Raw genomic sequence first — 22,412 nt, forward strand, 5'->3', positions numbered from 1 at the left:
ACTGACGTCACCGCGTCCTCATGACCGCCCCCTCCATTCATGAAAATAACTTTGTGCTGACGTCAGCGCCGGGAGGGGGAAGCCAGAAATAGAAGAGTCTGTTTTTCTTAAGGAAAAAAAAAAGAAGAAAATCTAATCCGGTCTAAGAAAACGTGTAGTTTTTGGGAGTTAAATCGGAGCTTAAAATGGGATGTTGAGCACTAACGTGAGGGGGGAAAAGTGCAGCTTGCCTGGAGCGCCAGCATTCCATTCCTGAGGAAAGTATGCGGGGCAGTAGCAGTCACAGGATTGTTCTTATTGGGGCTGCTCCACTCAAGGGTTATTTTGGAGCTACTATTCAACACCCGTTTTAAAAGTCGTAAAACCGTATTAAAAGTCGACATCAGTCGTTTACTGTACTTTTTAAATGCTCCATTACGCTTTTTCTTCTTGTATATTCCACACTTTGTTTCCAGCTCAGATGAAATGAAAAATAAGTCTTGTTTTTGCAGATTCATCATGTTGGCTGTGATCGTAGCTTGTATTAGTAATTTTATTCAGAGAATGCAGCTGGGCGAAAAAAGAGCATTTGGAGAGAAGGGGTCGCCGAGCGGGTTTTAAGAGTCCAAATAATTTAAAATAGACACTATAAAAACAGTCTACCTTTTATTACGGCAATTCATCTAATGTGGCAGGTCTTGGAACCTATTAACCGCAATAAACGAGGTATTACTGCACTTTATTCTTCAGTGGTAGAGTAGTTGTATGTGTGTGTGTGTGTATGTATGTATGTGTATATATATATATATATATATATATATATACATTTACATATATATATATATATAGATTTACATATATATATATATATACACACACGTACATATACACACACGCACACACGTACGTATACATGTATATAAGTAATAATCATTTATATATATATGTATATATATATAAATGATTATAACTTATATACATGTATACGTACGTGTGTGCGTGTGTATTTGTGTATATGTACGTGTATATGTACATGTACCTGTATGTGTATATGTAAATGTGTATATATGTAAATGTATATACAGTGGTACCTCGACATACGATCTTAATCCGTTCCGGGACTGAGCTCGTATGACAAGTTTCTCGTAACTCGAGGTAAAGTTTCCCATTGAAATGAATGGGAAACAAATTAATTCGTTCCAACTATCTGAAGAAAACACCAAAAACAGGATATTGGATTGGAAAACATGTTTTATTTCTTATAATTCATCTATTAACAAAGTAATAAATAACGAGTGGTTTGATAGTAATAATGTGTTTAATAGGAGTAAAATTAGACACATTTCGCGGAGGGAAGAGAACAACACACACGGAGGCGGAGGGGGGGGACAGTTCGGGGTGACTTTCTCCACGGCAACATTGCACTCTTAAACGAACAAACAAATTTAAATTAACTTGGATAACAAAAAAAACAGACACTCAACCTTTAATGTAACTTCAAACAAAACTAAATTCTAAATTAGTTGTAATCTTTTTTACCTTACTTAGTTCTACGGGTTGACACCACCTGGCCGCTCCGCGGAAGTCTTCAAAACAAACGCATCAAGCGTTGTTTGTTTTTGTCTACCCTTCAAAATATTTCGATAATGTCGAATACAAATGTCATCATAATACGATGATGCGCGACCACTTGCCAGTTTGTCAGGGTGAGTCTTTTCAATAAAATCCGAAACCTCTTGCCACTTCGCGAGCATGTTTTTGATATCTTTTGTAGCCGCCTATTCCACCGCCTCCTCGCTACTAAGTTCCGGCAACAAATGTTCACGCTCCTGTAGGTCGATTAAATCCTGTTCGCCTGGGCATTCTTTCCAAAAAAGACCAGTTTCATCGCAGTTGAAAACTTGCTGGGGGGTGTAATTTTCCTGGGCGATAATCAAGGCAAATGTCTTAATAAATTCCACCGCAGCTTTCGAATTGCAACTCGCCGCTTCTCCGTGTCGGATTACAGAGTGTATTCCAGATCGTTTTTTAAATGTTTCGAACCAGCCATGACTCGCTTTAAATGTTTGTGAAGTTGTTGAAGGCTCTCCTTTCGTTGATATCAAATCTATGTAAATTCGGCTGGCTTTTTCACAAATGGTAGACTCGGCCAGGCTATCTCCTGCTAATTGTTTATCTTTTATCCACAATAAAAGAAGGTTCTCCATCTTGTCGTGAATGTCACTGCGCCGGTGGGAAATGATAGATAGTCCTTTGGTCGGCCTCTTCTCCTTAATTGCGTCCCTCTGCTTAAGGATGGAGGATATGGTTGACGTATTCCTCTCGTATTGCCGAGCGAGCTCGGTAACACGTACCCCACGCTCATGTTTTTCAATTATTTCGCGTTTCATGTCCATTGTCAACGGTCGCCTTTTCTTAGCAAAACTTTGCCGATCCATTGTAATACGTATTGTTTACCTGGTATGTAAATGTAGACCAAGTGGGGGGAAAACGCGTGTGGAAATGCAAAGTCCGCCCACCAGTGCTCGTAGACATATTTTTTACACGAAAGAGATGCAAAAACAAAAAAATGCCATGGCGACCTGGCTTGGTCGCATCATGAAATTTTGACCGCATCACGGGCGAATTATTCGATCGAAATTTCCCCCGTAAGACGAGCATTCCGTATGACGAACGGTCGTATGACGAGGTACCACTGTATATGTAAATGTGTATATATGTGTGTGTATATATATATATATATATATATATATATATATATATATATATATATATATATATATATATATATATATATATATATATATATATATATGTAAATATATATATGTAAATATATATATATATACATAATCTTTGAATGGGAGTTTTCTATAAATGATTATAACTTACTACTACTAATAACTGTAGATGGCTCACATTGGTCAATGTGTCATTAAATTCTTGTACATCATACTTTTTCACCTGTCGCCACTTGTGATTTTTAAATGCCGTCATGGTTCATAGCCCATGAGTCAATAGCTAAAATGCTTTATCTGTGTAGCACGTGGTGGTGAAGATGCGTGTTGACTCCAGACTGACTAACCAACCACATTTCTCCTCTGAACATCATCAGATGAATGAAGTTGCTTTTATTGTTTCATCTGTCAGCCGACATGTGGATGAGCCCATTGCCCTCTACATGCTTTAAATCACCATTCTCCATCTTTTTTCTTTCATTCATTGCCATGGGCACATGTGAAAATAAATAACCTATTATTTTGTTTACACTTTTATTTTTGATGTCAAGATGGAATGTTCCATTAGTCCATTTTCTCTTACACTAAACATCACGTGGATTATGACTCCACTGCAAGTCATCTACTAGAAAAGTCATTTATCACTATTATTCACATACACCCTTAAGAAAAAGGTCATAGCCCGTAAAGTTAGTAAAGAAATCGCATCCCATGCCTCAAGTCAAATTAATTTTGTAGAGCAGAGCAAAGGAAGATTAGCGGGTTCAAACATCTTCAAGAGTGGCGAGCTGTGCGGTCTGAGCAGTTTTGGATTACAGGAAGTAGCACTGAGTCACTAATCGCCCATCTTTTCTTCTTTCTTTTAGCCTGACTCATTCTCTCTCAACTTATTTGGAAATATGACCTGGCACGTATTGGTCTCCCGGTGTTCAAGAGATCATACCCGACCGACCACCAACACCTCCAGCTTCCAATCATGCTTGAGCCTGATCATTCCTGAAAGGTGCCTCACATTTTCCCCATCCAGATGTTTGGACATCAGTCTGGATTTGTTGCTAAGCCTTACACATGCTATCCTAAGCACACATCCCAAATGACACAACTGTACATTCCACTGACTTCACCCAAAAAGATGAAAACACTTTACGTAACCAGTTGGAAACGTAACTCCTTTTCCCTCTTTCTTGTTTTTATGCAAGAGCGACTGGAAGAACCCGACTATTTCAACTATTCACACGGCTGTGATATATGGATTTTGTTTATCCTATCTCAAGGAAAAAATGAGCGTTGAGAAATATCCAGCTGCTCACTATGGGTGGGAACACATTAGAAGAACCATTACTCATCGATTAGCGAATTTGCCAAGGCATTTATGGATCTCATAACTGGCGGAAGCGTCCATTACACCGCATTCTTTAATGCAATAAAAAAAAAAACTCCCAAGGAAGTTCAAACATTATTGACTAAATGGCACTTTTAGTTAAGTATCATATCGACTGCTGCCACCCAGTGTTTGAGAAGGGGGAATAAAATCGAGTAGTAAGTCACCATTTATTTATATACTATAGCCTTGAATAACAGTAAAGTCTCAAAGGGCTTCACAAATACATAAATTATTTAGTATGTTAAGTACTGGGTTAAAAAAATACAACAACAGAAATTGAAAATTTAAAGATAAACATCATGCCCTGACCTAAACTTTTTGTTCCAGATTAAACTTGCTTGAATGATTGGTTTTATAATTTGCTAACTGTAATAGTACAATACACAAAAAATAGTCATCATTATCCTATGACATTTCTTGGAAGATACTTGGGCAAATGAAAATTTTTCTTATATTGTGGTAATTTTACTGATATCAAATTCTCATCTCATTTTCTGAACCACTTTATCCTCACTAGGTTCACGGGGGGTGCTGGAGCCTATCCAAACTGACTTTGGGCCAGAGGCAGGGGACACCCTGAATTGGTGGTCAGCCAATCGCAGGGCAGAAGGAGACAAACAACCATTCACGCTCATTCTCATACCCAGTGTCCAATCAGCCTACTATGCATGTCTTTGGAATGTGGGAGAAAACCGGAGTACCCGGAGAAAACCCACACAGGCCCGGGGAGAACATGCAAACTCCACACAGGTGGACCGACCTGGATTTGAACCAAGATCCCCCACTGTGAAGCCGATGCGCTAACCACTCATCCCCCGGGTCACCCTGATATCGAATTCCAAAGGTAATTGTATTCTTGTAGATTATTAAATTTAACAACAACAAAAAAAGACATTTAAAATATTTTCAAATAATTTTATACACCTTAATCAAGACTGTGAACCATTAACTTCTGTTTTTGGATCTTTTTTATGCACTTTTTGTATTGCATGGAATTATAATGAGCTCTTAATTCGGTTTCAAAACAATACATTTGAATATTGTATTACGGTAAAAAGAAATATGTCTGTAAAAAGGCGTCCGCTTGGTGGCAGCGTATTACTTCCATGTTCTTTAACCCACCTCAAAAAGCGTGGAAGAAACAATCGGGCTGGCTTTCCCCATCAGTTGAGTCTTGTCATTCAGAGACAACTCTAAACCAAAATGAGGTACTCATCAAAATCACTTTTGATTGGTTTCGAATTCAATTCTTCCACCCGACACCGTTCAGTTTACCGTAAAGTTCACCAGTGCAATTGACTAGTTTCTCCCGATCTGTGATGTAGCCGTGTTAGTTGTTGTTAGCCTAGCCTTAAGCACAAGTAGAGATAAATCATCCAAGAGATCAGAATGATGTTATTATCATAGTATATTTTAATAAGTCGTTATTGTGATTCCATGGATCGTGCATGTTCGTGAAAAAGCGACGTCCACAATGTAAACAGGAATAGTAATGTTTCTAATCTGTCCTTTTGTCCCACAGAACATTTTAATATAAAAAGTGAGGCGTGAATCACTATTATTATTAAAAAAATGAATCGTCCAAAGCCAACAGCTTTACGGCGACCCAGTGCTGCAAAAACATCGGGTAAGTCTCAAGCTATTAATTGCATTTTTTGATGTTTTGTTTGATGGATACACTTTTGTTGTTGTCTTTCTAAGATAGAAGTAGAATTAAGCATTAATATTTCCAATGAAGTCATTTTTTTTCTCCAGATTATTTAGATTCTTGCATTTCGGTAAAAAAAAAAAATTAAAAATGTTTGTAAACAGCATCAATCTATCATTCAGGGATTTTTTTAACCTAGATTAAAACAATTTATCCACTCAAGCTGCATAGACTAAAAATGCTCTTTTTAATAAACAGTACGTCCAGATAGTTTGCAAAAATTTGCAAAAACATTTGTCAATAAACTGTCTATTCAAAAGCATAAAAGTCAATATTCCCCATGGCAGGTCACCCACCGCCAGGAGACTTTATTGCCCTGGGCTCAAAGAACCAGGGTAGCGAGTCCAAAGCCCCCGCAGTCCTCCTGAAGCCGGCCGCCAGCGTTCTACCCGCTGACCGCAAGAGAGAAACGTCCTCCGCTCTGCCGTCTTCGTCGGGTCTGTCCAAGCGCCCCAAGCTTTCCACCACGCCCCCCGTCAGCGCTCTTGGACGCCTCGCCGATGTTGCGGCTGCAGACAAGAGGGCCATATCACCCTCCATAAAGGAGCCGTCGGTTATTCCCATTGAAGGTAATTGTCAGACATCATATTTGACGCATTTCCACCATCTTTTTCTGACTTTTTTTTTTGGCGGCAGTGGCCCCAGCGCTGCTGCTGGACGAGATCGACGCCGCCGAGTCGGAGGGCAACGACGAGCGCATCGAGGGGATCCTGTGCGGCGCCGCAAAGCAGCTGAAGATGAACAGAGCCAAGCCGGACATCACACTGTACCTCAGCCTCATGTTTCTGGCCAAGATCAAACCCAATGTTTTCGCTACGGAGGGAATCATAGAAGTATGGGCTTCATTCTTTCATATACACAACCTTGGATAGATATATTCATTTTCCTTCTCTTTGGTTCCTTGTTTGCTTATAGGCTCTGTGCAGCCTCTTGCGTCGAGACGCTTCCATTAACTTTAAGGCCAAGGGGAACAGCCTGGTGTCCGTGCTGGCTTGCAATCTGCTCATGGCCGCCTACGAAGAAGACGAGAACTGGCCGGAGATTTTTGTCAAGGTGAGAATGGCTCATTCTGAAAAATGGAATTTGCGATGTTGGATGAAATGAACAAACATGATTTTAACTTTTTGGATGCCCTTGATGTTACCGTGGTTTTATTTTATCCCTGCTGAGAGCACGGAATGTTTCCTGTATTTTCCGCAATACGGCGCACCTTCAATGAAGGACCTATCTTAAAATGTGTTTCACGTATAAGATGCAGCGGATTACAAGACGCAGTAGTGGTGGTAGTAGTAGTAGTGATAGTAGTTATAGTGGTAATAGTGGTAGGTATTGTGTCATATGTCCACTAAATGGACCTGTAGTAGTAGCAATTATGAGTTGTGATAAATGGAGCTGTGCTAAAGAGAATTGCAAACAATGATTAACCAATATTCATCCATACATAAAGCGCCTTGGATTATGAGTTGCACTGATGGTTTTGAGAAAAAGTTGTTGCGCCTTATAGTGCAGAATATACGTTACTGCACGCATGCGTAGGAATCATTCAGTGCTTTTAGCATCGCCCCTTGGCACCCCCAAATTCCACACTTTGACCGATGGTAGAAGAGATGTGTCCCCAAATATAAACATTGAAATTAAATACTATGGCAAAATTTGGTTATTTGTTATACATGTTTGAAAAAAACATTTTTTATAGGTGTATATTGAAGACTCCCTCGGGGAAAGAATTTGGGTAGACAGCTGTCACTGCAAGAATTTTGTGGACAACATTCAGACGGCTTTCTGTACCAGGATGCCTCCCAAAAGCATGCTGCTGCAGGCCGACACCGGACGGGCCGCCGGAGATCTCAGTGCAGGTATTGACCAAACAAACGCGCCAGCTTTTTATCCCATTTCCTTACTCTGAACGGAAAAAAACATTTCACTTTAGGTAGCAGCCCTCATCCATCAACTCCCGATGAGGACGACAGCCGGGCAGAATTGCTCATCGCCGAGGAGAAACTCAGCCCAGACGACGAAGGGCCGGTCATGCCTAGGTAAGCAAACGCATCGATGCCAAAGCGGAGCGGAGTTGAAATTAATTTCTGGCTCGGCGTAGGTACGAGGAACTGGCGGAGAGCGTGGAAGACTACGTGCTGGATGTCCTCCGTGACCAGCTGAACCGCCGACAGCCCATGGACAACGTGTCGCGGAATCTGTTGCGCCTGCTGACGGCGACGTGCGGGTACAAAGAGGGTCGGCTCATGGCTGTTCAGAGGCTTGAAATGTGGCTGCAAAATCCCAAGGTGAAACCACTTGAACCTTGTCATTTTATAGACTTTTATTTCTTTTATTCTGGAATTTTTCCACTGGTACAGCTGACCCGGCCGGCTCAAGATCTCCTCATGTCGCTGTGCATGAACTGCAACACCCACGGATCGGACGACATGGAGGTGATCTCCAACTTGATCAAGATCCGCCTCAAGCCCAAAGTGCTCCTCAACCACTACATGCTCTGTGTCAGGTTGGCGCACCCTATTATACGACTGCCATATTTGTCGCTCAAAAAATGATGACTGAATCGAGGGTACGGCTTATATGCGCCTAAATTAGACTTGACATACACGAAACTGCAAGGTGACAGACGAAATGCCATTAAGGAAGAATCCAATGCGGTCATTATTTCAGCAGACTATCCTTTCGATTGATACAGTATCTCAGAAATACCACCTGCAATGGTTTTTCTTAAGATTTTCCCTTCAAAGTAACACATTTGTGCCCCCTATTAAAACCATGAATATGGAGGTAAAAATTGTGAATCAGGGGGCATCTTATATGAGAGAAACTGTAAAATTCAACAATTTTAAGGGTGTGGCTTATACAAGGAGGCGGCTAATACGCGAGAAAATACGGTATTTAATTTGACCACTGCTACAATGTATACGTTTTACTCAAAAACACAGTGGTCAGTGTCACTGACTACCCTTCTCTAGTATTGTTCAAGCTTAGAAGTACAACCCAAGTTAAGCGAAATAATTCATTCATTCTTTCATTTCCGATACCTATTATCCTTGTAAGGGTCGAAGGGTGCTGGATCTTATCCCAGACTGTTTTAATGTCACATCTAGTGGCAGTGAAGAGTCATCATTCGAAGCCAACCAGTTTAAATGGATTTGATGTTTTGCCTTCAATGGCAGTGAAGGAGTTCAAACGTTTTGAAGGTAGATTTTGACGGATATACGTTTTGGCAGGGAGCTCCTGAACGCACACAGAGACAACCTAGCCACCATGGTGAAGTTGGTCATCTTCAACGAGCTGTCCAATGCCAGGAACCCCAACAACATGCAGGTTCTTCACACGTTGCTGCAGCACAGCCCGGAGCAGGCACCCAAGGTGCTTTCCTTATTACATTGAAATTCCTTTCCAGATACTTCAAGAAAGAAGACCCGACGTAAATGTGTTTATTTTGTTTTTTGTTTTCCATCTCTAGTTCCTAGCCATGGTCTTCCAGGACCTTCTCACAAACAAAGATGACTACCTTCGTGCTTCGCGAGCCTTGTTGAGGGAGATCATCAAGCAGACAAAACACGAAATCAATTTCCAGTCCTTTTGCTTCGGTTTGATGCAGGAGAGGAAGGAGGCCACCTACGTTGACATGGAATTTAAAGTAAGCATGCCATCCTTGCCTTTATATATACGCCAGTTTGATTTTGGTTATTGTCTTCCCGTAGGAGCGCTTTGTCATTCAAGTCACAGATTTGCTCACCGTTTCTATGATGTTGGGCATTACAGCTCAGGTCAAAGAAGCGGGCATTGCGTGGGACAAAGGGGAGAAGAAGAGTGAGTTGAAATGTAAATAGTGTAGTTTTTTTCCATGCGATGTCTCCTGCTTGACGCTCCATATGCTTTACTTCAGACCTGGAGGGGCTGCGGTCCTTCCAAAATCAGATTGCCTGCATCCAGAGGGACGCCGTTTGGTGGCTTCACACAGTGGTTCCCACTATAAGCAAAGTGGGCGCCAAGGACTACGTCCACTGGTGTGTATGGACGTCTCGGACCCTGTGTTTTTTTTCCCCCGTGCCATACTTCTGACATTTCTTCTCCCCACAGCCTTCACAAAGTACTTTTCACAGAACAGCCCGAAACCTATTACAAGTGGGACAACTGGCCTCCAGAGAGCGACAGGAAGTAAGTCACTGTTGTACGTCTGCGGGCCGGGTGGCGCTGGAGATTGAGTTTTTCGTTTTTTTGGTCTTCTCAGCTTTTTCTTGCGCCTCTGCTCCGAGGTGCCCCTGCTGGAGGACACGCTCATGCGCATCCTGGTGATCGGGCTTTCTCGCGATCTACCGCTGGGGCCGGCTGACGCCATGGAACTCGCCGACCATCTGGTCAAAAGAGCCGCTGGCGCTCAGTCCGACGGTCTGCAATTTTTATTCTTACTTAATTTCAGACAGTTTAAAAGTCAGCCACTAAATTTCCTTTCCCTGTAAACTGCTAGCTAGACCATTGTTGATATTTTTTCAGATCTAGAGGTCCTAGTGGTGGAGCGGATCCAACTCATTGACGCCGTGCTCAATCTTTGCACATATCACCACCCGGAAAATATCCAACTGCCTGCAGGGTACTCTCATTTTAAAAGACTTTGGTGTGGACGCTGTTCGGAGCGAAGAATAACTAATAACTTGAATTGCTTTAAGGTACCAGCCTCCAAACTTGGCAATATCCACCCTTTATTGGAAAGCGTGGCTTCTGCTTCTCGTGGTTGCTGCATTTAACCCACAGAAAATAGGTACTGAGCCTTTCTGGTCCAAGTCGACTATGAAACTTTACATGAATTGAAAGTGATTTGGGTCATGCACATACTTAACACAAACTCTTTAAAGCAGGGGTGTCAGACATGGGTTGGTTCGCGGGCCGTGTTAACGTCAACTCGATCTCATGTGGGCTTAACCATTTTAGATATAATATTTAGATTTTTTTTTAATAAATGGATTAATAGAACTGGATTAAAAGCCCTAATTATTCAGTTTATTATAGATCTAAAACAATGTTTATTTTAGCTTTTTTAATATATATTTAGATTTTACAAAATGATTTTTGAACTAAAAACACAGAAAAAATATATTAAAAAATTACAATTATTGATTTAAACGGGGGAAAATCAGGAAATTTAATATACATCTATACTCTTCATTTTAATTTCATCCTAAAACAGAAAGTAGGCACTCATGATTTACTTTCCCGGGCCACACAAAAGGATGCGGCGGGCCAGATTTGGCCCCCGGGCCGCCACTTTGACACGTGTTTTAAAGCATTGATCAGTCAGTGCCGATAACAGCAATATAGACATCAAATTTGTTTTAACTGGAATGACCAGCATTGAATGATCCAATGTGTTAACAACGCTGAACAGACTAGTAATTCTTTTACCGTATCTTAAGCTTCTTTCATTTTCCTTTCCAGGCTTGACTGCCTGGGATGGTTACCCTACTCTGAAAATGCTCATGGAGATGGTCATGACCAAGTAGGCACCTGTCCCAATACCCTAAATCCGTCTATCTTTTATAGACCTTAACGGTCGCGTCTCCACAGCAACTACACGTACCCGCCTTGCACAGTGGCGGACGATGACACAAAAACGGAGATGATCGGGCGCGAGCTGCAGATCTCACAGCGGGAGAAGCAGGAGATCCTGGCCTTCGAGAGCCACTTGGCCGCCGCGTCTACCAAGCAGACCATCACTGAGAGCAACAGTCTGCTTCTCTCCCAGCTCACCAGTCTGGACCCACAGTAAGATTGCACGTAGTAGTCGTAGTAAATTCAGCTGGAATATTATTTGTTTGTGCCCAGGGGTCCGCCTCGTCGACCGCCGCCTCAAGTCCAGGAGCAAGTGAAGACCCTCAATCAGTCCCTACGCCTCGGCCATCTCTTATGCCGCAGCCGCAACCCGGACTTCTTGCTTAACATTATTCAGAGACAGGTAGGGATGGGACACAATAAAACCAAAACAAAAATTCCAAACAATAATAAATGATGATTTTTGAGTTTTAAAACATGGCAAATATAATTCCTCACAGGCTTCCTCCCAGTCCATGCCGTGGTTGGCCGATCTGGTTCAGTCCAGCGAAGGGTCCCTCGACGTGCTCCCCGTGCAGTGCCTGTGTGAATTCCTACTGCACGATGCTGCGGACGACAACCTGCAATTGGACGATTATGACGAGGGCGGGAGTAAAGAGCAGAAAGCCAAGAGAAGACAAGTACTTTGACATTGCTGGGTTTACTGGAGATGGATTGACTTAAATGTTCAAACTGCCTTTTTAAAAATCCACTAAAGTGCACTCATCAAACACAGGTCAGTTGTATTTAACTTTAAAATGTCAAATGTTTGTCATTTTTCTCTGCCAGAGGCAACAAAAACAGCAGCAGCTTCTGGGGAGGCTTCAGGATCTTCTGTTGGGTCCCAAAGCTGACGAGCAAACCACGTGTGAAGTTCTAGATTACTTCCTCCGTCGTCTCAGTTCCTCTCAGGTGGCTTCGAGAGTCCTGGCTATGAAGGTCTGTATCGTCTTGCCGTTTTGCTCCAGAGGAAAACCAAATTTTAACCTTCAGTGTCCACCTTTCTGCAGGGTCTGGCGCTTGTTCTGACTGAAGGAGGCCTGAAGGATGGAGAGGAAAGAGACCAGCCCATGGAGGAGGACTCCACCGATGCAGAGCTCCTGCCGGGCTACCAGTGGCTTCTGCAGGACCTCCCTAAGCTCCCCATGTTTGACAGCGTCCGAGGAATGACATCCACCGCCCTGCAGCAGGTCCACATTCTGATCAGGAAGAGATTTGAACACTGGAGAGTTTGTCTTTTTTAAATCCTTCCTTTCTCTAAACAAGGCCATTCACATGGAGACGGACCCTCAGACCATCAGTGCTTATCTCATTTACCTGTCCCAGTTTGCACCAGTGGAGGAGCAGGCTTCTCACAATGACCTGGCTTTGGTACGGGTTCCGATTCCTCCAAATACTTATTGACAGTTCCTTTGGCCAAGAGCTTACTATATCTACTGTAGCTGTGCCAATACTTTTGTCCATAAAGTGATTTTTAATTAACACAAACTTCTGCTTTTTCATAGGATGTGGCCCGGCTAATTGTGGAGCGCTCCACCATCATGAACAATCTCTTCTCCAAACACTCCTGTAGACCAGAGTCAGAAGCTGTCCTCGGCGCTTTCCTCTCCATTTTCTCCGCCTACATCAGGAGAATGAGGAAGACCAAAGACGGGGAGGATCTGTACAGCTGGGTATGCGCCCTAATGGATTTCTTAACGTCAAGTGTGAGCTTCTCGATCCTGAATATTAGTGACAGAGTGCCTTTTTCAGTCAGAGTCTCAAGATCAAGTGTTTCTCCGCTGGACTACAGGAGAAACCGCTACCATGCACATTTTAGTGGTCCATGCAATGGTCATCCTTCTTACTCTGGGCCCTCCTAAAGGTAGTACAGCCAAAAGAAAACGAGAAGAAATAGTAAAACAAAGCAAAACGTAGTGAGATTTTTTTATTTTTGTGTATGTGTCTATGCTGCAGGAGAGAGTGACTTTTATAGTCTTTTGGACATCTGGTTCCCTGACAAGAAACCCTTGCCAACTGCGTTCTTGGTGGATACGTCAGAGGAAGCCCTGCTGCTGCCTGATTGGTTGAAACTGAGGATGATTCGATCCGAGGTGCCTCGATTGGTGGACGCAGGTACCGCTTTGACCAGAATGTGTGTTTTTTTCCTCCCGACAGTTTTTTTTTTCTAAACATAATTGGTGTCTGTCCATCCTCAGCTTTGCAAGATCTGGAGCCTGAGCAATTACTGCTTTTCGTGCAGTCATTTGGAATTCCAGTTTCAAGTATGAGTAAACTGCTGCAGTACTTGGACCAGGCCGTCACTGTTGAACCACGTGCACTGGAGCAGAACATCATGGACAAAGGTATTTTACTTATTTAACTCATTGGCTGCCATTGAGAATGTATTTTTTTCTGTTGAGCAGAGAGTAACTTTGGCATAACATTATTGTTACTTGATAAAAATGAACTATTTGGGCACTTAAACAATCCCAGTTCAAATTAATTGGTGGTTTATTTTTTCTTTCATTCCTGTGTGTGGTTCCAGGTTTTTTTGCTAGGTTTACAATGTCTTCTGTGTCTGTGCTTACTACTGCAACCAAGGAAATTTCGAACATGGGATGAAATGATATTTTAATCTAATCTAATTGTCTGACTACACTTTGGTTGTTTATTTGCTTGCCCGCAGACTACATGGCCCACCTCGTGGAGGTGCAACATGAGCGAGGGGCCACTGGAGGGCATGCTTTCCACAGACTGCTGAGTTCTTCTCTCCCAACGCAAACAGGTCGGGTTCCATCGACAATTTCAACTCGCCCTGCAGTCAAAATGGAATCCAATAATTCCAAATCCTGGTTTTCCTTCACGCAGACGCCGCGGAAACCAGTAAAGCCAAAGTCACGGTGGAACCTCCGCACGGCTCGGTTAAGATCAGAGCAGCCACGCAACTTCCGACAATCGGGCCCGATGATGACTTGGCAGGCTTGATGCTCCGGGTAAGAAATCGCTTTTTTTACCTGTTGCAGGTGACCTCTGCCAAATAGTTGAAAGCAATTTGCCTTTGGCAGATATTCCCGTTAAAGGCAGAGCAACTCTGGCCCGCCCCGCCCGCCAGCCAGCTCTCGCTGGCCTTGCAGCAAGCTCTAGCTAAAGAGCTGATGCGGGCCAAACAGGGTCAGGTTCACCAGGCTGGGCTGGCTCTGCGTCTCCTCCAGGCCATCGCCACCCTGCTTACTTCGGTCCACAGCGGGCCCATCGTCCTGTCCATGCACCGTAGCCACGCCCTCGCCTGCCCACTCATGCGCCAGCTTCATCTCTACCAGGTAACGGAACAGTAATGTCAACCATGACATATTTAAACCCGCTGTAACGACTTTGCGTTCCTTCATCAGCGTCTCGTGCCGCTGGACGGTTCCTTCTCTTCCCTATTCGTCAAAGTCAACGTGGAGATGCTCATCTGGCTTGACAATCCCTCTGTGGAGGCGGGTCCGCTCAAGACGCTGCTTAAGTCATTTATTGGACAAAACTCTCACACAAACAGGCACAATGATGGTGAGGGAAATTCAAATGTTTGGTTGATAGGAATTTGCAAAATACAGTTGTTTTGATTACAAGCCATTTATTAGCAATACTTACAAAAATTCAGTGCAATGGCAGAGAGTTGAGACAGCTTTGTTTTCTTATCAACTTTGAGAAGTCGCCATTTTGCTTTCATACCTATCAACAAATGTCGTTCAAATATATGAACAGTAAGAGTGGACCCAACTATGCCACAATGTTAAAATTTTGGAAAAATCTGCTGGCCCACCAGGTTTATAAAGCACAGAGGGAAATCCTGAGACGCCTTCAAGTTCATTTTTTGTCTTGTATTTCAGTACGCTCGGGCTTCCTCCACCTGGCTGAAGCACTGATGTATCGCAGTGATACCGAGGTGCCGCTCAGAGCAATCATAGCAATGCTAAAGGCCGGAGAGAGGTGTAACGCAGAGGCGGAGCTTATTGGCAAAGGTTGTAATGATAATTTATTTATTAGCTTTTTTGTACCACTTCTAAACCTTCCGTTTGGTTATTTTTTTCAGTCTTACAAGGTCTAATGGAGGCCAAATCTCCCTATCTGGAGGAGTTGTTGTCTCTGTTGATGACGGTCAGCTCTCAGACCGGGACAGCCGGCCCGGTTACCATGGTCATTTCTTTGCTGCTGCAAGAAAGTGAAGCGTGGTCTGTGAAGGAAGACCCCGATGCAAATTCAAGGTAAGCACTGCAATTTAGTTTTCTTGGGCCAACACAACTAGTCGTACAAAAACTCAAACATTCTACACTGCAGTAAGTCTCATAGTCAATTGAACTTTTAATTCATTCTTTGGCATACTCTTGCCACACTGGTCATCTAATTGCAGGTGCTCTCCCATTCAAATATTAATCTTCTGTTTCGTTTGACAGCAGTTCCGAGTTGTCAAAGTCCGGACTGTGCTCGGGTTTACTAGTGGACTGGATGGAGTATCTAGACCCTGAGGTCACATCAGTGTGTCCCGACCTTCAGCAGAAACTGTTGTTCGCCCTCAACAAGGTGAGTTCTTCTCCCCCTTCGCATCAAACAGCAGCAGGTTTCGTCACGGCTCCGGCTTCACCCATTTCAGGCACGAGGAACTCCGGCCTACAGGCCTTACCTTCTGGCCCTGCTCACGCATCAGTCCAACTGGTCTACGCTGCTACAGTGTATCAGCGCTCTGCTCAGCAAGCAAAAAGACTACAAGTAAACGATTAGTCGTAGCAGTGTTTGCCACAGAACATTCTTTGTTGAATATTCCATCCAATGTCCTCCAGACTGGACCCAACTTCGGCTTTGGATTTTCTCTGGGCATGCAGTCACATGCCTCGTATCTGGCAAGGACGCGACCAGAAGATCCCTCAGGTTTGTTCCAAGTCTAGAAGAGGTCACATGACAGTTGAAATAAGGTCTCACATCTTGCTTTCTCGACGTGAGCGCAGAAGAAAACGGAAAAGTTTGTGTTGCGGCTGAGCTCGGAGGAGCTCATCAGCCTGGTGGATCTGATCCTGGCCGAGTTGGAGCACAGCTGCCCCGGCGAGAAAAGCGCGTCAGATGAAGAGCTTTCCTGCTCTCTCATCCAGGCTCGGCTGCCTCTCCTCAACTCCTACTGCAACGGCCACCAGGACAACATGACAAAGGTGTCCGAGTACCTCATCAGCTGCACCAAGAAGTGTGCGGACAGGTCGGTAACATTCAAAATGTATTTCAGGCGAGGACTCATGTTGAAACTAAAACTAGTTTATACTCTTTTATTCAGATGCATTCATATTTGTTTTCATAGGAATTCTTTTCAGTAGCATCGGATTACACTCTTGTATTCGTAAGAACGCTTTCATAATGTAAAAAAACAAATTACAACCAAAATAGCTCAATGTATCACATTGGACTTTCTTAATGTATACTGATGTAAAACAAAATTCTACATATTTTTTCAACATATTTTCCGAGTTTGACCCCTGAGCTAACAGAGGCATTTATAACTAACACGCTCCTTCTAGTGCACCTGTGTCAAAGTGGCGGCCCGGGGGCCAAATCTGGCCCGCTGCATCATTTTGTGTGGCCCGGGAAAGTAAATCATGAGTGCCGACTTTCTGTTTTAGGATCAAATTAAAATGAAGAGTATAGATATATATTAAATTTCCTGATTTTCCCCCTTTTAAACCAATAATTGTAAATTTTTAATCATTTTTTTCTATTTTTAGTTCAAAAATCATTTTGGTAAAATCTAAAAATATATAAAAAAGCTAAAATAAACATTGTTTTAGATCTATAAAAAACTGAATGTTTAGGGCTTTTAATCCAGTTCTTTTAATCCATTTATAAAAAAAAAAAATAATAATAAATCTAACGTGAAATCAAGTTGACGTTAAAGCGGCCCGCGAACCAACCCGAGTCTGACACCCTTGTTCTAGTGTTAAATCTAAGAACGGCAACTGAATGTAGGCTGAACTTAAGCTTCTTGTGTGGGTCATATTAAAAAATATTTTCATACGTTGCTGCCTGCCAATCAAAACTGGACAGTGGGCATGTAAACACCTCTGGTGTATAACTTGTTGTCGTCTCTAATTAGCCCAACCAGTGAATATTATTATTTTATTATATTTATATCAAGCTGTTGATTAACTTGAGCCGAATGGCATCCAATATTCCATCCCTGTTGCCGATGAACTTTGCTGCCTCTCCTCTGTCGAGCTGCAATGCTGCGGACCAGGGAGGAGGAAAAAAAGATAATTAGGTCTATTGGTGTGAAATTAAAACCGGCAGAAGTCGTCGGCACCATGATCTCTTTAAAAGCTCAGTACTGCTATAATGAAGCCGAGAGGATTAAGGCTCAAGCGCTAAACTCGCCTGTGTTGTGAGCCGCTGTCAGAGATCAGGGTGCAACTCTTTGTGGAGCCCAACCCTCCTTTTCACCACCGTGTCTTCCACTTATTAAAAGCGCTTTTAATGAGCAAACTTTGGGCAAGGTCAAATAAAATTAGCCGGCGAATTACAGTGTTTTTCTTAAACGCGGCCGAGTTGTCGCTGGTAAAAACACGGTTAGATAAACATAGACGCAAAAAAAAGGGAGAGAGAGAGAGAAAGCGTTCGGCCTTGTTGAGTTTGTTCTTTTTCCATAAGCTGCTGTTGATTCCAATTACACACCCTCAAACAAGCGCCGGCTTGCCCGTGCTCAAGGTCGCTCTGGCTGCAATAAACTGTCTTGTTAGTGGAGTTGAGCTTTCGCCGCGTGAGCTGCTGGCCGTAAGAGGATTTCTATGAAACTGTAGCAGACATGAAGGCAAGCGTTGTGGCTTTTCATGGCCTCGCTTTTTGTTAAATGCGCGTCAATTGTTGTCACTTGTGGAAGGACACAAAAAAAAATGATGCACTGTGTGATCCCACGTCAGTGAAGCCTGGGGAAAAAAATGTCAGCTTATAACATAAATACCAATGTTATATGAAGTTTGAAAGATTTGGGACAGTCGTTGTGCATTTTTTTTCCCCGCCTCAGTGACACAAGTAAGCGATGCCAGAACTTGCTGATGCAGATTTACCTCCACTTCCCTGAGGTCATCCAGCACGTCACCTTGCCCGAGGGCACGCTAAGTAGCGGTGGTACGACGGACGGCAGCAGCTGCAAGGTAAAACGAGCACCAATGTTTTGTCCAATACTACGCTTATATCATGGACCTTTAGGTCATGCATATCTTCAGTTATAGCGCAGATTATTATTATTTTTTTAGATTTTGTTAGCCTCGTTTCAAGTGCCTCTATACGAGAACAGAACTGCACAAAAAATCGCAAATTATAAAAAAAAAAATGTGTGAAAGGGTTCATATTTCACTTTTTTAATGAATGAATGTATTTTCGGGCAGCTTGACGTCCTCGTCCACCGTCTGGTTACTCTCCTCGCCGACATCGTGGATTCCAAATCGGCCGAGGGACGCGTTTCCGACGCCAATCTGGCATGTAGGAAACTGGCCGTGTCACATCCCGTCCTCTTGCTCAGGTATTAAAAAGACGCGTTTTCATTTTTGTTCAAATTTCTAATATCACCCCTATTTTTTTCCTTTCCGTGCAGGCATTTGCCCATGATCGCCGGTCTCCTTCACGGCCGCGTTCACCTCAATTTCGGCGAGTTCCGACAGCATAACCACATGATGTTCTTCAGCAACGTGCTGGCCATCCTGGAGCTCCTTCAACCGCTCGTGTTCCACGTTGGCCATCAGAGGGCGCTTCAAGACTGCCTCCTGTCCTTTATGAAGGTCCTTAAGGTTGGTGCCGTATTGCCTTAGTGGAAGCTACCGACTTTTGCTCATTCTTTAACGGTTCTTTCTTCTGGTTCGTAGAACTTTCAGAGGAGTCGATCTCCATTAGTCTTCATCAACAAGTTTCTCCAGTTCACACAAAAGTATATTACCCATGATGCAGCAGCTGCCATTCCGTACCTACAGAAGCACTCGGGCATATTGCAGTAAGTAACTACATCTTAAATAAAGTGCAAGACCATGCCTAGTATTAATGATATATTTATGAAAGTACCTTATTTGCCATATTTGTCGCTAAAACAAATGATGACTGAATCAAGGGTGCGGCTTATATGCGCACAAATTAGACTCGAAACTGCAAGTTGACAGACGAAACCCAATAACCCAAGACAATGCGGCCGATACGGTCATTTATTTCAAAATATGGAAAAGATAAACAGATAAAACGCTTAACAAAATTTATTTTGACGTCTATGAATGAAATTCAAGGACAAAAATAAACTATCTTGCATAAAATATGAAACAAAATCGCTTGTTCCTGCCATTGCTCGCTCAAGGCGCCACTATCTTACCTAGGGATGACAAACTAGACCGCTACGGACACACTTCCTGGTTGTACTGCTCAAGTGACTTCGTTTTTTAAGTTGTCTACGTGCAGGCAACACTTTTTAGGAATGTGCAATCCAGCAGACGGTCCTTTTGATCCATACAGAATCTCAAAGAATCATTTTTCTTAACAATTTCCCTTCAAAGTAACACATTTGTACTCCCTATTAAAACCTTAAATATGGAGGTGAAATTTGTGAACCAGGGGGCGTCTTATACGATTGTAATTGTAAAATTCTACGATTTTACGGCAATTTTAAGGGTGCGGCTTATATGCGGAGGCGGCTAATATGCAAGAAAATACGGTACATCTCAAAGTATGTATGTATGTATGTTTTTTTAGAGAAACAATTCTTCTCTTCCAGGAACATGAGTGCCGAAAACCCAGACTTGGTCCAGTTGAAGTCTCTGCTAGCCGGGCTAACTCTCCCCGTGAAAAGCTTGTCCGCAGAAGTCTCGACAGAATACGGCGATGGTATTCCTCCAAAAGCTCCTCATATTTAAAATGTAAATGCACGACCTTTCAGATGACACTTTTCATTATTCATCTTGCCTAGATGAGATGGCGACCAGTTCGCTCCCTCTGGTCAACATCTCCACGTCGGTTCCACTGACTGCCGCCGACATGACGATGTACCTGAGGAAGATTTCAAGGGGCGAGGCCATGGAAGGTGAGGCTGACTCGGCAGCTTTTAGCCGGAGATTGACGTTGACTCATTGGCTGTTTTTCTTTTTCACCCTTTCCTCCTCTTCAGATGTTTTGGAAGTGTTGACAGAGGTGGATGACAAGTCAAAAAGGAACCCGGAGATGATCCAGTACTTCATTGTGAGTCAAAAAGTCAATACATACAAGAGAGGGGAGCGAGACTGTCGATAAAAGTAGAATTTTGCATTTGAGTGTCATAGAGTGGGAAAGTTTAGACTTCGAGCAGATGTGGTTTAACTATATCACATACCTGTCAACCTCTGCCGATAACTGCCCTTATAAATGATTATGATTCCCCTTACAAACCCCCAAAAAACCTTACAAACACCGTACGACTCAGTCGTACGGTGTTTGTAAGGTTTTTGGGGGGTTTGTAAGGGGAATCATAATCATTTATAAGGGCAGTTATCGGCAGAGGTTGACAGGTATGAATTATCAGCCCACAATCAGATATTAAATGAAGTTGTTGCGTCCGTAGAATCTGACCAACAGACTTTTCACAGAGTGACCTGCAAAGACTCATGACGTCGTCTGAGGAGTTGTGTCGGAACATTGCCTTCAATCTGGCATTACGCTGCATCCAAAATAATCCCAGGTACGGTCCAGACTCCAAATAGATCTATCCTACGACACCCAGGTGCCGAACCGAGGGCCAGGGCATCAGATTTGTTCCCTGCAGTCTAAACATCGCCTTGGATAAAAAGGCAAAAACAATTTTTGACCTGACGCATGCTTCTCCATCGCACAGCCTGGCAACCGACTTCCTCCCGACATTCATGTACTGCATGGGCAGCGGCGACTTTGACGTGTTGCAGACGGCTTTGAGGAATCTTCCCGAATACGTCCTGCTCTGTCAAGGTAAGGCCAGATGGCGAAAAGATGACGACTCACCCGTCCGATCCGGACCACGCTGCGCACGCTTCACGTCGCATCCACGTGAGTTGTTTTTCTTTTCTTTTCCTCTCCAGAACATGCAGACATCTTGCTCCACAAGGCTTTCTTAGTGGGGGTCTACGGGCAAATCGACACCAGTTCAATGATATCAGAGTCCATGAAGGTCCTTCACATGGAAGCAATTTGACCCCATTTAGTCGCGTGGTTTGAGAAAAATACTGCAGCAGCTTTTAAACGGACATTTTGTAGCGCAGACACACAATTAATCCATTCAGTGTGCACATGCATTTTAGTTGATACGGGTGCATCTTCGTAAATTTCAATATTGAAGTCGTTCAATTCAAAGTGTTTCTATATTAACTTATAAAAGGTAAGTTTGTTCAATTGGAGGTAGAGAATGTAGCAAAATACTTTTACTGACTCACTTTGTAACAACAGAAAAATATTTTGAATCCTTTCAGTTGTATTTAACTTTGTTGAGATGGTGAATTTGAAGTTTTTGTTATATTTGGAAAAAAATTTAAACATTTCTGAATTGAACATAGACTTCACTTTTTTTAATTGAAATACTGGGGGCCAAAAAGTTTTCAATGATTTCAGATGCACCTGTTTGTAAAATGTAAGAATTTGAATGCTGACATTGCTGGACTTTTAAATGAGGGACCAATAAGCTTCTGTAATAAGTATTCAGCTCTTTGTTTGCGTGCCGCAATATTTTCCCGTCACCTAAAAAGCTTTTACGGAGCACCCGCGGTGAATAAAAAAAAAAAAGGAAAAAAGACAGATTTTTTTCCCTGTATTTTTTGGGGGGCGAGTCGGAGAGGACATATGCTCAGCTGCTCATTTCATTTCAAATGATGAGCTGAAATTGTAAATAAAACTCCGCGCCAAAGCAAATGATGGACTTTCATGTAAGATTTGAAAGGGGGGATAAAAAAAATGAAAGCGCTAGGAAACAAAAGCGGCAAGAGGCTGTCACGCCGCGTGGCGACTCGCAGATTAGAGTCAGCGTTTTGCCACGAAA

At 42.9% G+C, this 22,412-nt stretch overlaps 1 protein-coding gene across 4 annotated transcripts; it reads left to right on the forward strand.

Moving 5' to 3' along the window:
- The first annotated feature begins 4,239 nt into the window (after positions 1-4,239).
- ints1 (integrator complex subunit 1) lies at positions 4,240-21,887 on the forward strand. Of its 4 annotated transcripts, none has more exons than XM_077618185.1 (48): positions 4,240-4,945; positions 5,624-5,728; positions 6,097-6,378; positions 6,446-6,642; positions 6,725-6,862; positions 7,506-7,665; positions 7,740-7,845; positions 7,908-8,094; positions 8,167-8,312; positions 9,040-9,181; positions 9,279-9,455; positions 9,520-9,640; positions 9,705-9,825; positions 9,899-9,976; positions 10,050-10,207; positions 10,313-10,409; positions 10,486-10,577; positions 11,252-11,312; positions 11,381-11,578; positions 11,639-11,768; positions 11,866-12,045; positions 12,194-12,343; positions 12,415-12,594; positions 12,671-12,775; positions 12,910-13,077; positions 13,157-13,268; positions 13,361-13,519; positions 13,603-13,749; positions 14,073-14,171; positions 14,255-14,379; positions 14,452-14,706; positions 14,776-14,935; positions 15,259-15,390; positions 15,462-15,633; positions 15,826-15,949; positions 16,020-16,135; positions 16,207-16,294; positions 16,372-16,613; positions 18,426-18,555; positions 18,790-18,923; positions 18,996-19,188; positions 19,264-19,388; positions 20,154-20,263; positions 20,346-20,459; positions 20,544-20,614; positions 20,998-21,089; positions 21,243-21,352; positions 21,463-21,887. In XM_077618185.1, exons 2-48 carry the CDS (start codon positions 5,674-5,676, stop codon positions 21,573-21,575), a joined length of 6,552 nt encoding a protein of 2,183 aa, XP_077474311.1. In that variant the 5' UTR covers positions 4,240-4,945; positions 5,624-5,673; the 3' UTR covers positions 21,576-21,887. The 4 variants fall into 4 exon arrangements, with proteins under 4 accessions (XP_077474311.1, XP_077474310.1, XP_077474313.1 ...); XM_077618184.1 differs by having other exon boundaries at positions 4,241-4,945; positions 15,823-15,949; XM_077618187.1 differs by having other exon boundaries at positions 4,241-4,945; positions 9,520-9,628.
- Positions 21,888-22,412: the final 525 nt, after the last annotated feature.

Source organism: Stigmatopora argus, chromosome 14, assembly GCF_051989625.1.
Source record: "Stigmatopora argus isolate UIUO_Sarg chromosome 14, RoL_Sarg_1.0, whole genome shotgun sequence".
NCBI lineage: Eukaryota > Metazoa > Chordata > Actinopteri > Syngnathiformes > Syngnathidae > Stigmatopora > Stigmatopora argus.

What these genes read in the sequence shown, in the direction of transcription:
- ints1 (XM_077618184.1), top strand. Translation starts at nt 5,674, where the DNA reads ATGAATCGTCCAAAGCCAACAGCTTTACGGCGACCCAGTGCTGCAAAA. An exon ending in ACCAAGAAGTGTGCGGACAG is followed by an intron (nt 16,614 to 18,425) that starts GTCGGTAACATT and finishes TCCCCGCCTCAG; the next exon opens with TGACACAAGTAAGCGATGCC. An exon ending in AAGCACTCGGGCATATTGCA is followed by an intron (nt 19,389 to 20,153) that starts GTAAGTAACTAC and finishes CTTCTCTTCCAG; the next exon opens with GAACATGAGTGCCGAAAACC.